Source organism: Monodelphis domestica, chromosome 3, assembly GCF_027887165.1.
Source record: "Monodelphis domestica isolate mMonDom1 chromosome 3, mMonDom1.pri, whole genome shotgun sequence".
NCBI classification, from domain to species: Eukaryota; Metazoa; Chordata; class Mammalia; order Didelphimorphia; family Didelphidae; genus Monodelphis; species Monodelphis domestica.
In genome coordinates this window covers 259,797,144-259,812,864 of record NC_077229.1, presented here as the reverse complement: position 1 = coordinate 259,812,864, position 15,721 = coordinate 259,797,144, and the positions used below count along the sequence as shown (strand labels likewise).

General features: G+C 32.3%; 1 protein-coding gene across 14 annotated transcripts in view; it reads left to right on the top strand.

The window, feature by feature from the left end:
- ANKRD12 (ankyrin repeat domain 12) overlaps window positions 1–15,721 on the top strand; it is a 217,647-nt gene that overhangs the window by 176,073 nt on the left and 25,853 nt on the right. For all 14 annotated transcript variants that reach the window (XR_008917670.1, XM_056823667.1, XM_056823664.1 and 11 more), the window contains one exon: window positions 10,244–14,955. Coding sequence is in view for 13 of the 14 variants with exons in the window: in XM_056823667.1 (XP_056679645.1) it covers window positions 10,244–14,955 (4,712 nt within the window). In the remaining variant the exon portion in view is untranslated. The remainder of the gene's footprint in view (window positions 1–10,243; window positions 14,956–15,721) is intronic.

The following is a 15,721-nucleotide window of genomic DNA, read 5'->3' as shown; positions in this document are numbered from 1 at the left end:
GAAGAAGGAAATAATTTTGCTTTACTTAATTCTATCCTGGTCATATCAGATATGTTTTCTTCTAGGTGCCCCATTTTAGGAGAGTTATTGGTAATCCAGAAAGCATCTACACAAAGACAAATAGGCTGGTAAATGGCCTCAAAAATAAGACATCCTGGGATTCATTAAAGAATAGGAGTTATTTATCCTGGAGAAGAGAAAACTTATAGGGATTATAATTGTTGACATGGGGAAGAAAAGGATTAGCCTCTTTAGAATTTTGTGAGCTCTTTGAAAGCAGACAACTTTTGCCTTTGAAACCCAAACCTTAAAATAGGGCCTAGCACATATTACATAAGTGCTTGTTGTCATGCAGGTCTTAAATAGAGTCTAAATGAACATTTGTTTGGGATGTAGAGGTGGTCTCCAAACTTGTATGGTTTGGATTAAGTTACGTGTGAAATTCCAATTATGAAATTCTATTATTGATATGTCCCCTTCCCAAATTTGGACTTATGCAAGCTGCTAGTATTTTTTTTAATTATTTACTTTTTAAAATGCTTTTGATAGCCATATAACTTTTATTAAAGTAATAATTTTTTTTAAATTTGCTTGGATATTTTGTGTCAGCCTAGTATCTTTTTTTTCTAAATAATTCAGAGTATTAATTCAGCCACTCAAAAACAATCTTCTAAGTTACTACTCAGTACAAAGCACTGTTTTTGAAAAGATAGAAAATTAAGATGTTCCCTTCCTTTATGGGCCTCACAGTCTAGTCAGGAAGAATGTGGTGATGTACACATATATTCAGCCTTTTGCAATTATTATATGAAAACTGGGTATAGAGCAGTCTAAAAAAAGAACATAAAATATAAAAATATACTATGCAGAGTTAGAAAAGAAAGATTATTTTCCACTGGGAAAAAGAACCAAGATCCTATGTTTGTCGGGTAAGCTTTACTCCTTAAAACATGCTTGTTGGAAATGAAATCTTTTAAATCTTAAAATAATAGTCATAAACATTTCCTCATTTCTCACCATAAGATAAAATTCTCAAGAAAAATGATTTTTTAAACCACTGTAATATTATGTTGTTAATAGGAGAGTACAAAGGTTTACTAGGATCTTTGTATAACATATTAAGATAAGAAATAAAGAGAGAAAAAAGGAAATTATATGTCAGAAAGTCAATATTTTTGAGATTTCCAAATTTAAGGGTACTTTTTCTGGCCAGCTGCTCTTTTCAAGGCCACTAGGTAACAAAATGTACCTGGTTTCAGAAGGACATGAGTTCAAATACCACTTCATATACCTACTAGTCATGTGTCCCTGGGCAAGTCAGTTAACCTCTGCCAATTTCAGATCACTCCTCTGTAAAATAGGTATAGGAAAAGGCAAAGGCTCAAATGAGATAACAGTCTCTATCTCATACATATTGGAGTTGCTCCCTGGCCTGATCCTATTACTTATTAGCACAGAAGCTTTGAATGATTCTGTTTCTGACCTGGGCCAATTCACCCCACCTTAAGCAGCTTTGGACCCCTTTTTCTCTGGGAATCTTTTTATTGGTACCAGACATAGTACTGACACCTGATGGGCTTACAGCAGCTCAGAACTCCCAAACACAGTAGATCCAAACCCAATAGTAGAGTGTATAGTCATGCATCACCATAACCCAGCAGTTTGCCTAAATTTTAGCAAAACACATGATTTTTTTCATGCTATTTTTTGTGATAAAGATGGAGAAATATGTGCTATGGGATGGTATAAGTAAATGGATTTAAAACTGGTTAAAAGGCAGACCATAAAACACATTCAGTAATGATTTGATGTAAGTCAACCTAGAATACCATGACTATTAGTAAGTATGACACAAGATATAAGATATGATGGAGACAAAAAAAATGGAAAAGTAGACTGGGGAAATTTGAGGAAAGGAAAGAATCCTTTCAACTAGGGATATTGAGGAAATATTATGGAAGAAGAGGATGCAAGTAAGAGGATAAGTAAGAGCATAACTTTTATTAGTCTGTGGAAACTTTGCTTAAAATATATCAATAGACTCAGTAATGAGATGTATTTTTTAAGATAAAGAAACATAAATTTGGAGGGAAGTAAGTAAAATGAAGCATATTTTCATACTAAAGATTTGTCACATATTAAGTATATTTATGTATTTTTGAAATTCAATTAATGTTAGGGTGAAGAGAGCTTGTAGAAATAGGACTGTGTATCAAAGTAGATTAAGCAAAACTAAATCATTGAAACAAAGTACTGACTTCAAAGAGAAACTTAACAAAAAATTACTAGAGAAGCAAATGGTTAGAACAACTCAACTTTGAATGTGAATTTATGAGCAATCAAATACCATGAAGAATGATGTTGAATAAGAAAGCAAAATTCTCATTTTGTCTACTGCTCTGAAGTTATGTTTCATGAGAAAATTCCTGTTACGGTTTTCATTTAAAATTTTAAAATACTATTAATGTTGCTGAGTATCAATTATAATACATTAATGATAGAAATCTTTGCTGTTCCTCTCTCAGACTTGGACAAATATAACAAAAAATTAAAGAGAAATTATAGAATTTAACAAATTATGGGGAAATTTGAGCTAGACTTGTAGCAACCTTCAAAATGGTACCACTAAACAGGAATTGAGGGAAAAGGGGGGAAAAAATTGGACATACCACTGACTAATGGCATAGCAGAATTTTTTCTTTTCAGTAGAAAAAGAATAAGATGGTTAGTAATCTGATAATTGAACATTTTCAGTAAAAGAAATCACAAGATGATTGATTTCTACTACCTTTTTATCTTCCAGCTCTGTTAAAAGCTCTTTTTCCAGCCTATGTCTCTAGTCTAGAATCTATCCAAGAAATATAAATTCTCTTCCTCTCTTCTTCACTATCCAATCATTGCTAAAAAATCTCATAGGAATATTATCCCACTAAAATGCCACTAAAATATCCCACTAAAATGTCATTAATTTGTAGCTTGACTTTGAGCTAGTAATTTTTCTGCCTGTTTTGTTATTTGTAAATTAGGAATAATAATAATAATCCTGGCCTATCTTATCTCACAAACTTGTTAGGATTATAAAATGAAATTATAAATATATATGTGCGTGTACATATATACATGTAAATGCTTTAAAAAATTAAGTATTATAATTCAAGATGATTTTTAGACTTTAGAATTAATTTATGATCTATAAATTAATTTATGCCTTATTTTAGTCACCTGTGACACTTTCAGAATCTACAGTTATTATTAAAGTCTTTGAGGTAAAAAGTATTCTCTTCATATATATGAAAATATTGTTGAAACTATCTTTTCATTAAAGAGAAATGTTATTTAAATTATGTATTTTTATTTTAGAAAACCTTTTTCTAAAACAGTGTTTATTCCTCCCTGACCTTGACTTTTACATATTCATCAATTATGTTTGTGAATTCTCTTATTAGCAGAAAACTGAAGTTCACAAAGTTTGCTTATATCTCATAGTGACTCTCTAAAGATGTAGCATTTGAAGTCTGTCTGTGACATGGATAGTATTCATTTTTAATTGGTTAATATATTCTACTTTAATTTTTGGTTGATTAAATTCTACCTTAATTTTTAGTTAATCAAAAATCCTCAAGAAATTATGCAAAAAGATCAGTAAATATGTCACAAAAGTATTAGAGTGTTTGTTTTTGTTGTTTTTTTTTAAGTGTAAAGATAGAGCAGCTAGTTGCACTTTGGATAGAGTACCAGGTCTAGAGTTGGGAAAATCTGGGTTCAAATGTGACCTCAAACACTTCCTAGCTGTATGATCCTAGGCAAGCAACTTAACCTTGATTACCTGGACTTGTGCTTTTCTATCTTAGAACTGATAGTAAGAAAGAAGGTAAGGTGTATGGTGTTTTGTTTTGCTTTGTTTTGTTCTTGAGAGTGGTGGAAGTACCCAGTTTCATTATTTAATTTACTTGAGACCCTTCTAGAACTGATTTGATCTATTATTTTTTTTAGATTATGTTAATTTTAATGCTGCTAGCTTTTGAATATATTAAAGTCTTAAGAGCATTAGCATTCCTTTAGTGGTACTTCACATCATCCATGTCACAGACTTCAAATGCTACATCTTTAGAGAATCACTATGACATATAAGCAAACTTTGTGAACTTCAGTTTTCTGCTAATAAGAGAATTTAAGAAATATAACATTTGGAGCTATTCTTTTGATTAATAAAATTAGTATGAACTTAACATTATTAAGTAACTTTGATCCAATTAAGCATCATATACTTAGGTGTATTAACATCTGTGAAATCTGTGCAGAAGCACATGCACATCTTATAGCTAATACACAAAATCCAGTTCATTAATGCATTGTATGCCTAAATGGGAGGTGCTTTTTACTAAAACAAGATTATTTTGCTATTTAACTTATTTTCTTTTCTCACATTCTTTCTTCCTCACTTCTTACTTCACTCCCTGTAAATAAATGGCTCTCCAATTTAAAAAAATAAAATTCACATATATAGATTAAAATAAAGTTATATCTTACTACTTTGTACCCTACTTAATGCCTTATTCATGTAAATTCTTACCCACAGTTACTCTGTATTCATAGATACATGATAATTAGGAGGATTCATAGAAATGGTCTGTTTGGTGGAAGGTACCACCAATTCTGCCTGATAGTCATTAATAAAATGAGGTTTGAAATGGCTTTAGGCAGTAACTAGTTCATAATTTCTTTTCTTTTCTTTTTTTGAACTGGTGTTAGCCACAAAGAAATCTATATAACTTAACATTTCTTTGACTATTAATAATTTGGTATACCTCATTCATCAGCAAAGCAAGAATGAATTACTGCAAGAGGAATTACATTTCTCTCTCCCTCATTTCTGTACTAACAACTGGAATCTTATGTTTGTATCCCAGTTGCATAGAATAGTTTCTTATATGTAGAAGTCATCTAAAAGTTGTTGAATCAAAATTCGAAACAATCTCAAAATTAATTGAGTGTTAGTTTCATTTAGGCTTGAGAATCTTGAGGTTCACTTATTAATAATGATTATTTTTAAAACTCCACTGTAATTTCACCAAATTGATTTTTTATAATCACCATTATTATTCAGTATTATACTTGAAATGCTAGCTATAACAGTAAAACAAGAAAAAATTTGGAAGGAATAAGAATAGGCAACAAGGAAACAAACCTCCCTTTGTGCAGTTTATATGATGTTAGACTTTGAAACCCTAGAGAATCAGCTAAATTAGTTGAACTTTAATAGAGTTCCAGGATATAACCCCCATAAATTATCACTATTTCTATATATTACCAACAAAACCCACCAAGAAAAGATAGGAAGTGAAATTCCATTTAAAATTAACTGCAGACACTATAAAATACTTAGAAATCTATCTGCCAAGACATACCAAGAAAAACACTTTTCTAACAAAGACAGTTCTAATAATTGGAGAAATATTAATTGTTCATAAGACCAATCTGATAATATAAAAATGACATTTTTACTTAAATTAATTTACTTATTCAGTTCCATATCAGTCAAACTACCAAAAAATTATTTTCTAGAACTAGACAAAATAATAACAGAATTAATTTGGAAGAAACAAAGGTCAAGAATATCAAGGGAATCAATGAAGAATAATGTTGAAATAAAGCAAGTTAGCACTGCCAGATTTTTAACTCTATTACAAAGCAATAACTATCAAAAACAGTTTGGTACTGGCAAAGAAATAAAATGCTTGATCAGTGAAATCGATTAGGTAACAGCACAACTCAGCAATATAAAATTAGCATACCTAGCTCTTCACTAGTGCTGATAAGATATTCCCTCTTCATTCTTTTTTTTTTAAACCCTTACCCTTCCATCTTAGAATCAATACTAGGTATTAGTTCCAAGGCACAAGAGCAGTACAGTCTGGCAATGGGGTTTAAACCCGGAGTTACACAGGTAACTAGTGTCTGAGCTAGATTTAAACCCAGGAACTCCTGTCTCTAGGCCTGACTCTCTAACCACTAAGCAACCCAACTGCCCCTTCCCTTTCCATTCTTAATTCTATACCATACAGGCTGTAAAATCTTTTAAAGGTCTTTACTGTCTTCATATTCAGAGTCCTAAGTCTCTGGTCTTCAATGCATCAGCCAGGACCCCATCAACAAAAAAAAATTTAAGCATTTTTCCCAATATTTGTATATTGACTTATTTATAAATTACATAAATAATTATGCTAATAATTATGAGTATTATAAAACAAAAAATGAAATTAAAAAGGAATGAGATAAAGATAAAATATTTTGGTAGTAATATCAATAGTACAAAACCTTTTTGTTTTCACCAAAAATATTTATAATTTTTCAGTGAGTAATGTGATATTCACCATTTTTTAAAAATAGATTTGATACTTTGTATCACACATATATGTACATGTATATATACATTTCACTAAGTTGTTTCCTTTTAATCCTATCTTTTAAAAACATTATTCTGAGGAGAGGCCCATAGATTTTGCCGGTTCAAAGAGTCTGCTACACAAAAGATTAAGAACCCTGCAATAAAAGGAGTGCATCCCTGGGTTCTGCTGACTAAATCCTTTTTTTTTTAATAGCTAAATGTCAATATAATTGGTTTCCTTTGTTATCATATGTAGTTTAGTTTAGTTTAATTCATTTTGTTACAAATATTTACAAATTCAGACAAAACAAGCATTTCCATATATAAAGAAAAAGAAAACATACAAATGAAATCACAGATCTCCTATATATTTAACTTATTTTTTCTTCATTTCTACATAATAGATTTCATTCACTAATGTCCCAATCCTTCTCTACTTTCCACACATCACATAAGTTATTGTCATGGAAGCCAACATGTTCATATAAATTGTCTTTCCTATTTTATCTTTCTGTTCTCTTTCTGGAGGTAACTTCTCCATTGATTCTCCCAGCATTAGTTCTGTGGCTATGTATAATGATCTTCCAGATCTACTAATTTGACTGTTTATTATCTTTTTTTTTTTAAGCCCTTACTTCCATCTTAGAATCAATACTGGGTAATGACTAGGGGATGGGGATTAAGTGACTTGCCCAGGGTCACACAGCTAGGCAGTGGGACCAATTTGAGCCTAGGACCTCTCATCTCTGAGCCTGACTCTCAATCCACTGAGCCACCCAGCTGCCCCCTGACTGTTATATCTTATATAGTTCTTTCCAGATTTTTAAAAAATCAGTTTGTTCATCTTTTCTTATGGCACAGTCTTGTTCCATCATAATCACATACCACAATTTATTTAGCCATTCCCCAGTTGGTTGGCATCCCCTCAGTTTCCAATTCTTTGCCATCACAAAGAGAGCTGCTATAAATGGTTTGGGACATCTGGGTTCTTTTGCTCTTTTCTCTAACCTCCTTAGGAAAAAGACTCAGCAATGAGACCCATCACTGGGTCTAAGAGCATACACAATTTTTACAACTCTCTCTAGGTGTAATTCTAAATTGTTCTCCAAAATGGTGGGTTCCGTTTACAGCTCCACCAACAATGCTGCATTAGTGTCCCTGATTTTTGACATCCCCCCAACATTTTTTGCAATTTTAACCAATCTGGTGATTGTGAAGTGATATCTCAGAATTGTTTTGTTTTACATTTCTCTAAGCAATTTTTTCCTATAACTATGTATGGCTTTGATTTCTTCATCCAAAAATTATTCATATCTTCTGTCCATTTGTCAATTGAGGGATAGCTCTTATTCTTATAAATTTGAAAAAGTTCATTATATATTTTAGATATGAGACCTCTATCTAAGGGGCTATCTTTAAAATATTTTCCCCAATTTTCTGTTTTCCTTCTAATCTTTGACAGCATTCATTTTATTTATACAAAAACTTTTCAATTTAATGTATTCAAAATTATCCATTTTGCATTTTACAATGCATCTCTTACTGACTCATAAAATTCCTTCCTATCCATAAATTCAATAATTAGTATGTTCACTATTCTTGTAATTTACTTATGGTAGGGTAACTCTTTTATGTCTAGATCATATATCCATTTCATCTTTTCTTAGTGAATGATGTAAGATATTAGTTTATACCTAGTTTCTGCCAAACTGATTTCTAGTTATTCCAGTAATTTTTTCCAAACAGTGATTTGTTATCCCCAAATCCTAGATCTATGGTTTTGTCAAATACAGATTGCCGTATAATTTTTTCCTGCTATTTGTTGTATGTTTATTCTTTTCCACTTGTCTACCTTTCTATGTCTTAGTACGAGGCAGTTTTGAGAATTACTGCTTTATAATACACTTTAAAATCTGGTACTGTTAGACTACCTTCCTTTACATTTTTTTTCATTAATTCCTTTGATATACTCTATGCTGACTAAATCCTGATGCTCATTTTGCAGTCACTTCCCATCAGTAATGGAAAAAGTTTTTGTTGAAATTCAATTTATCAGTTCGCACATTTTTTATGTCATTCACTTGTTCTCAAACCCATCAGAAGGGATTGCATTTTAAATTGCTAATTAAGTTCTTCCTTTAGATATTTTAATAGGTCAAAAAATTCTCTTTCAAAACATGTATAGATATGAAAAATTTTTATACCTCATTTTCAACAAACACGGGTGGAAGAGGCAGATATTTGAAAAAATAGATTTATTGTTATGTGTACATGAACTAAAAGTTGGGGAATTGAAGAACAAAGTATGTATCTTGTAAGGGGGGAAAAAGAGGTTATTTTTTAAAGGGTTGGACTTTGAATACTTAAGAGTGGTCTCCAGGAATTTAATTAATTCCAGAGAGATTTATTTACAAAATATAGAAAGAATGAAGAAGAAAATCAGAGAGAGGATAGGGTAAGATATCTAGCCCAGGCACTAAGTAATTTACTCCTAGCCCCTCCAAAGAGGGAGAATTCATTTCAGCCGGGCTCAGCAAAGCCAACGACCCGGCCAGTCTCTTCAGAGAAAAGCCAGCAGTTAAGAGTCAACTTTTTCACTCACTACATGTCAGTCTAATCAGCAGATCTTTCTTCCCCTCTTCACCAGCCTCAATTTGAAAGCATGAAGAATTTTACTTCTCACAGGAAGTAACAGCTCCTTTTAAATACATTTTCTCTTGGTCACTTTCTGTGTCTTCCCCTAATTCTACATCTACCAATCACAGTTGATGCTCTGCTCTAGGACTGCCCAGAAGGCAGTCAGTCGATTCTGATTCATCACCCACTATTGCAGATGTGGGTCACAGACCTCCCACTTCATGATTAAGTGGGATATTTGCACTTTTGGTGATTAGATATAAATGGGCAGATCTTCATACTTAACTTTTAAGTACCGTGTTTGCACTTTTTGTGATTGAATCTAAAAATAGGCAGGTCTTTATACTTAACTTTTAAGTAGGGTGTTTACACTTATGGAGATTAAAATCTAAAAATAGACCCGATTTACAATTTAAATCTTCACTATCAGGGAAGAACTATGTATCTTCATTGTTACAATCAGGGGAGAGCCAAATCTAGTCTTCACAATCTCTAAACACACATGGGTATATGGTTAAGATTTTATTTTGCTAATTTGCTAATGTGACCTTTTGAGTTGAATTTCTTTTCATTTTATTGAATTTGATTTTTATAATTTTATTTATTTTTAGTAAGTTGATGTTTATTTTTCTAATCAAAAATATCTTCTACCTTTTAAGTTATTGGACTTTGAGAGACTCACAGTTATAAGTATAATTTCTACATAAATATTTTAAATCTTTATCAAGTTCTTTATGGTAATACATATGCTTTTTTTTTTTAATTTTATTTTTTTAAATAAACCCTTACCTTCCATCTTGGAGTCAATACTGTGTATTGGCTCCAAGGCAGAAGAGTGGTAAGGGCTAGGCAATGGGGGTCAAGTGACTTAGTGCCCAGGGTCACACAGCTAGGAAGTGGCTGAAGCCCGATTTGAACCTAGGACCTCCCGTCTCTAGGCCTGGTTCTCAATCCACTGAGCTACCCAGCTGCCCCCTATGCTTTTTATTATAAACAGTCATCAAGGGACTTTAAAAGAATTCCTACTAAACAATCCCATAACATGAACCCAGAAGATACCAAAGCTTCATTGTGCTGCTGTTTTTATGATTCCTCAATTGCATTTTTGATTCAATTTAATTTGAAATTTATTATTTACATACTATGTATTTTTCTGTCATCCTGATATTTCTGAAAATTGGCATTTGGTGACTGACAGATTTTTTTTTCTTACTTTAGATTCTGAAGAGGCTCCATCTGTAAATCCTTCTAGTGTTGATGAAAATATTGATTCTGAAGCAGAGAAAGACTCACTAGTCAATGAAAATAAACAGTTAATACCTAGTAAAACTTCTCTTCCATCTGCTCTTGATGAATATGAGTTCAAAGATGATGATGATGAAGAAATAAATAAAATGATTGATGACAGACACATTCTTAGGAAAGAACTACGAAAAGAAAATGAGCCTGAAGTAGAAAAGAATAATTTATTTGTGAAACAGGAAAAAGCCTATCCCAAACCATTTAAAAGTAAAAAACAGAAACCATCTAGAGTTCTTTATTCAAGTTCTGAAAGTTCAGATGAAGAGATTCTTCAGGACAAAAAAGTTATTTCTACTCCATGTTCTGTCCCTGAAACTTCGACTTCTGATTTAAGATCCAAAAAGGAATATTTAGTTTCAAATGAACATAAACAGAAAGGGAAGGTTAAAAGAAAGTTAAAAAATCAAAACAAAAATAAAGAAAATCAAGAGTTGAAGCAAGAAAAAGAAGGGAAAGAAAATTCTAGAGTAACAAATTTGGTAGGTAATCCTGGATTAGATTCTCTAGACAAAACTAGAGAGGAAGAAAATTTTAGAAAGTCTTTTACCCCAAAAGATGATGCTTCATTACATTTATTTCATATGACAACTAGCAAATCTCCTAAAAATCCCTGTGGACTAAGTGAAAAGCAATCAACACTACTAAAACAAGAAAATGCCAAAACGTGCTTATCCCCAGGTAGTTCTGAAATGTCTTTACAATCTGACCTCATTAGACATGAAAATAATGCAGATTCAGAATTCCTCTTAGAAACTTCTAGTGGAAAATATTGCAAACATAAAGAAAAAAGTAAACACCATCAGAAAGATTTCCACTTAGAATTTGGTGAGAAATCTATTCCAAAAATTAAAGATGAAGATCATAGTCTAACTTTTGATAATTCAGAATATACACTGAAAAAGACAGATAAAGAAGGCAAGACATTAAAGAAACATAAATTGAAACATAAAGACAGAGAAAAGGAAAAGTACAAAAAAGAGCCAGATGTTGAAAAAGAAAAATACAAAAATAAAGATGGTAATAAAGCAGTTCAGAGAAGTGTTGAATTTGATAGAGAATTTTGGAAAGAGAATTTTTTTAAAAGTGATGAAACTGAAGATATTTTTTTAAATGTGGAACATGAATTCTTGCCATCTGAAAAAAAATCAAAGTTGGAAAAAACCACAAAAGATGACAAATCGAGCAAGGAAAAGCACATACCAAAAGAACGAAGTTTTAGAGAAGAACGAGAAAAGGGGAAAAAAGAAAATGAGAAGTCCTTTAAGGAAGAAAAAATCAAAGATTTAAAAGAAGAGAGGGAGAGTATACCAATAGATAAAGAAACAGAATTACTTCCTTTGAGTATAAGTGTTAAAGAAGAATCAATGGGATTGCATTTAACTGAAAAAGAGACAGAAATTGACAAACAAGAAAAGAATATGAAAGAAAATAAGGACAGACCTGAGAAACGTCTTCAGATTAAAGAAAAAGACTTGGAAAGGAGTGACAGAAAAAATACTGAAAAAGAAAAGAAGATGAAACTTGATCATAAGCCAGAGAAAGACAAATTAGATTTGAATGAATGCGTAGAAAAAACAAAAGAAAAAGACAGACTAAATTTACAACAGGCAGAAAAATATAAAGAAAGTGAGAAGATAAAAAATATTACTACTGTTAAAAAAGCTGATGACAGAGAAAAAAGTAGAGATAAAATGGATAAAAAACATGACAAAGAAAAAACTGAAAAGGAGAGGCATCTAGGTGAAAGCAAAGAAAAACACTTCATAGAGAAAAAAGGTAAGCTATCAGATAAAGATAGTGAATATATTAAACTAGAAAAAGGCAAGACAAAAGAAAAAGAAAGGGAGGGTGAGAAAAGAGAAAAATGTAGAGATAAAGAAAGTTTAGCTTCTTCTAAGCATGTACAGGAAGAGAGACGGTCAACTTCCACAGAAGGTAGTAAAACACTGCATGAAAAACTTTCATCCCTTAAAGAAAAAGCAAAAGATGAGCCTTTGAAAACTCCTGATGGAAAAGAAAAAGATAAAAAGGATAAAGACATAGACAGATATAAAGAACGAGATAAGCACAGAGATAAAACACAATTAAATAATTTACCCAAACACAAATCTGAAGTAGATAAGCCTAAACCTAAACCATCAATGAATCCAAAAGATACTCGACCAAAAGAAAAGAGGTTAGTGAATGATGATTTAATGCAAACAAGTTTTGAAAGAATGCTAAGTCTTAAAGACCTAGAAATAGAACAGTGGCATAAAAAACATAAAGAAAAAATTAAACAAAAAGAAAAGGAAAGGTTGAAGAATCGTTCCTGTTTAGAACTTAATAAAGTAAAAGATAAAGAAAAAACAAAAAATATGCTAGCAGAATCAAAAAATAAAGAACTAATTAGGTCAAAGAGTTCAGAGTTGTCTGATGTTTACACTAAGGAGAAACATTTGAAAGATGCTACAAGTAACAGATCTCAATCTGTAGATATAAAGAATATAACCAATGTTGGGAAATCATCTTCAATTACAGATAATAATTTAAGCAGATCTCCTCGATCAGAAAGTGAGAAAACAGGTCTCAGTTCTAGATCCGTATCAATGATTTCAGTTGCTAGCTCAGAAGATTCCTGCCATACTACAATGACAACCCCAAGGCCTATAGTTGAATATGATTCTGACTTTATATTGGAAGGTTCTGATTCCCAAATGTCCTTTTCACAGTCACCATTTTTGACAGTTGCCAAATCTCCTGCCTTTCATGAAAGGGAGATGGACAGCCTAGCCGAATTACCAGAGCGGATTAAATTACCATATGCAAACAGGCTTCCAGCATCCCATCTCAGGTCATCTTCTGTAGAAGATGTTAAACTTATTATTAATGAGTGTAGACCTATTGTAGAAGTTCGAAGATGTAGCATTCCACCTATCATTTCAGAACATGCAAAACAATTTCAAACAACATCAGAAGAAAACAATCAAAGTTTATTAGCTGTGCCAAGTCATATTTGCAGTTCCCCTAAACATGAAGTGTCTTCTTGTAATGTGCCTGAAAAGGACCTTTCAAAAGTGTCTAATTTACATTCCAGTTTTGATACTTCCCCAGTTGGATCTTTCAACAGTAAACATAGTTCATCAGATACCAATGTTATAAAAAGTACTGTAGGAGAAAACCCTATGCACGTAGAGCCATGTAATCTAAGTAATATGGCTCAACAAAATAAATCATGGGAGATACCTGTTGAAAGACTGGAATTATTAAGTACAAATGATGTTCATTGTTCAAGTTATAAGGTACCTAACCAAGAGCCAGTCATCCAAGGACTGTGTAATCCTGACAACAGACTATTAAAAGAACAGAATACTTCTGAATTATTACCTCAATACCAAACTGAAATCCACGGAAATTCAGGTGCTCATGATTCAGCATCTTTTATGCCTTCTCAGCCACCTGGCTCTTTCCATGTCCAGTCATTCCCAGATGCTGAATGTATTCCTAAACATATGTCTTTGTCATATATTAATAATCAGGAGTCAACTTTACAACAGAAGACTCAACTCCAACCTAATCCTATTTTAGACACGGATAATAATTTTAAAAAAGACTTAGAAAATACTTTCTTCCCGACCGATTGTCAAAAGACAGATGCATTTGTCACAGTGTATGCTGAAAGGACCATTCAGGACACATCACCAAATTATGAAAGGACAAATGCCTTGCCCATAGTATCATCAGAAAAGGATTTTCTTGGAAATGATGCCTGCTCACAAATAAATACACATGCTTATTCATTTAGCAAACTTATTCACAAAACCTCCCACAATCACGAAGTTGATAGCACAGCTGACACTCAGGTTATTTCACATGAAAAAGAAAAACTTGAGAGTTTAGTTGTAATCAATTTAGCTGATAAGTCTGATTTGGATCTCAGTGAAATAAATGCAGGGATAACAAAAGAAAACCTAAATGAGCAAGATGGCTCAAAAAATAATAATGAAAACAGAAGAGGATTTCTGCCCACAGAAGATGAGGAATCACAACAAAGCACTTTATCAAATCCAGAAGGTCACTCACAACCATCCGGACAAGCAGAAATACATAAATGTACTCAGTTAGTTAAAGTAGAGGTAGAAGAAACTGCTGAAGATGATAAAACTGATCTCCAGATACCTCAAAGGATAACTAGAAATAGAGCAAACATAATGGCAAGTCAGAGTAAACAAATCCCTATTACTTGTGTGCCATTGACTGAAAAAGATAATGAATCTACATCTCCTAGAGGAAGAATAAGGTTAACTGAGGAAGATGATGCTCAAGTCCACCATCCCCGGAAAAGGAAAATGTCACGTGTGCCACAGCCTGTGCAAGTGAATCCCTCTTTACTACAAGCAAAAGAGAAAACTCAACAGTCTCTGGCAGCTATTGTAGATTCTCTGAAATTAGATGAGATTCAACCATACAGTTCAGAAAGGGCAAATCCATATTTTGAATACTTGCATATAAGAAAAAAAATAGAAGAGAAACGCAAGTTACTGTGTAGTGTTATTCCTCAAGCACCTCAGTATTATGATGAATATGTGACATTTAATGGATCATACCTCCTGGATGGAAACCCTTTAAGCAAGATTTGTATTCCTACTGTAAGTAATAGTTTTACTTGATACAATTTGCTTTGAATATATCAAGTAATACTTAGATAAAATAATATGTCCAAATGTCTGTTTCATAAAAGAAAAAAACATTTCTCCTTAAGGAATGTCTTCTAGATTGTAGATATCTAATACAGGTTTTTACTGTGAGTGAATGAGCCACTGGTAGAATCAAGTAAGTTAAATGCAACTTTTCTAGTCACTCTATTGAATTTTGCAGGTACTTCTAACTTGCATTAGACAAGATAGAAGGCTTAAAAAAGAAAAGTTGAGTGGGCAGCTAGATGACTAAATGGATCTCAGTGGCCCGGAGATAGAAGGTCCTGGATTCAAATCTAGTCTCGCACGCTTCCTAGCTGTGTGGCACTGGGCAAGTCACTTAATTCTCATTACCTAGTTGTTACCCTCTTCTGCCTTAGAATTTTATTCTAAGAGAGAAAGTAAGGTTTTATGAAAGAAAGAAAATTTGGTTTCATTCACAGGATGTTATATATTAAAGCACTGGGAGAAAACAAGTAATTTTGAAGTCTTGTTCCTGAGGTCTTTAAAAAAAGAAAAATAAGGAAGGGAGAAGAGGTTTAAGTATTATCTTGTAGTAATCTTTATTAATGATAGTAACTAAAATTAAAATTCCTGAGGCATTCTAGGAAACTCTAAATGCAAGTTAAATTGTGGTAGTTGATTATAATCATAGGGGAAACAAATGAAATAGTAATTTTATGAAGATCCTCAAAAATGAAAAAGTAATTCTTTTTGC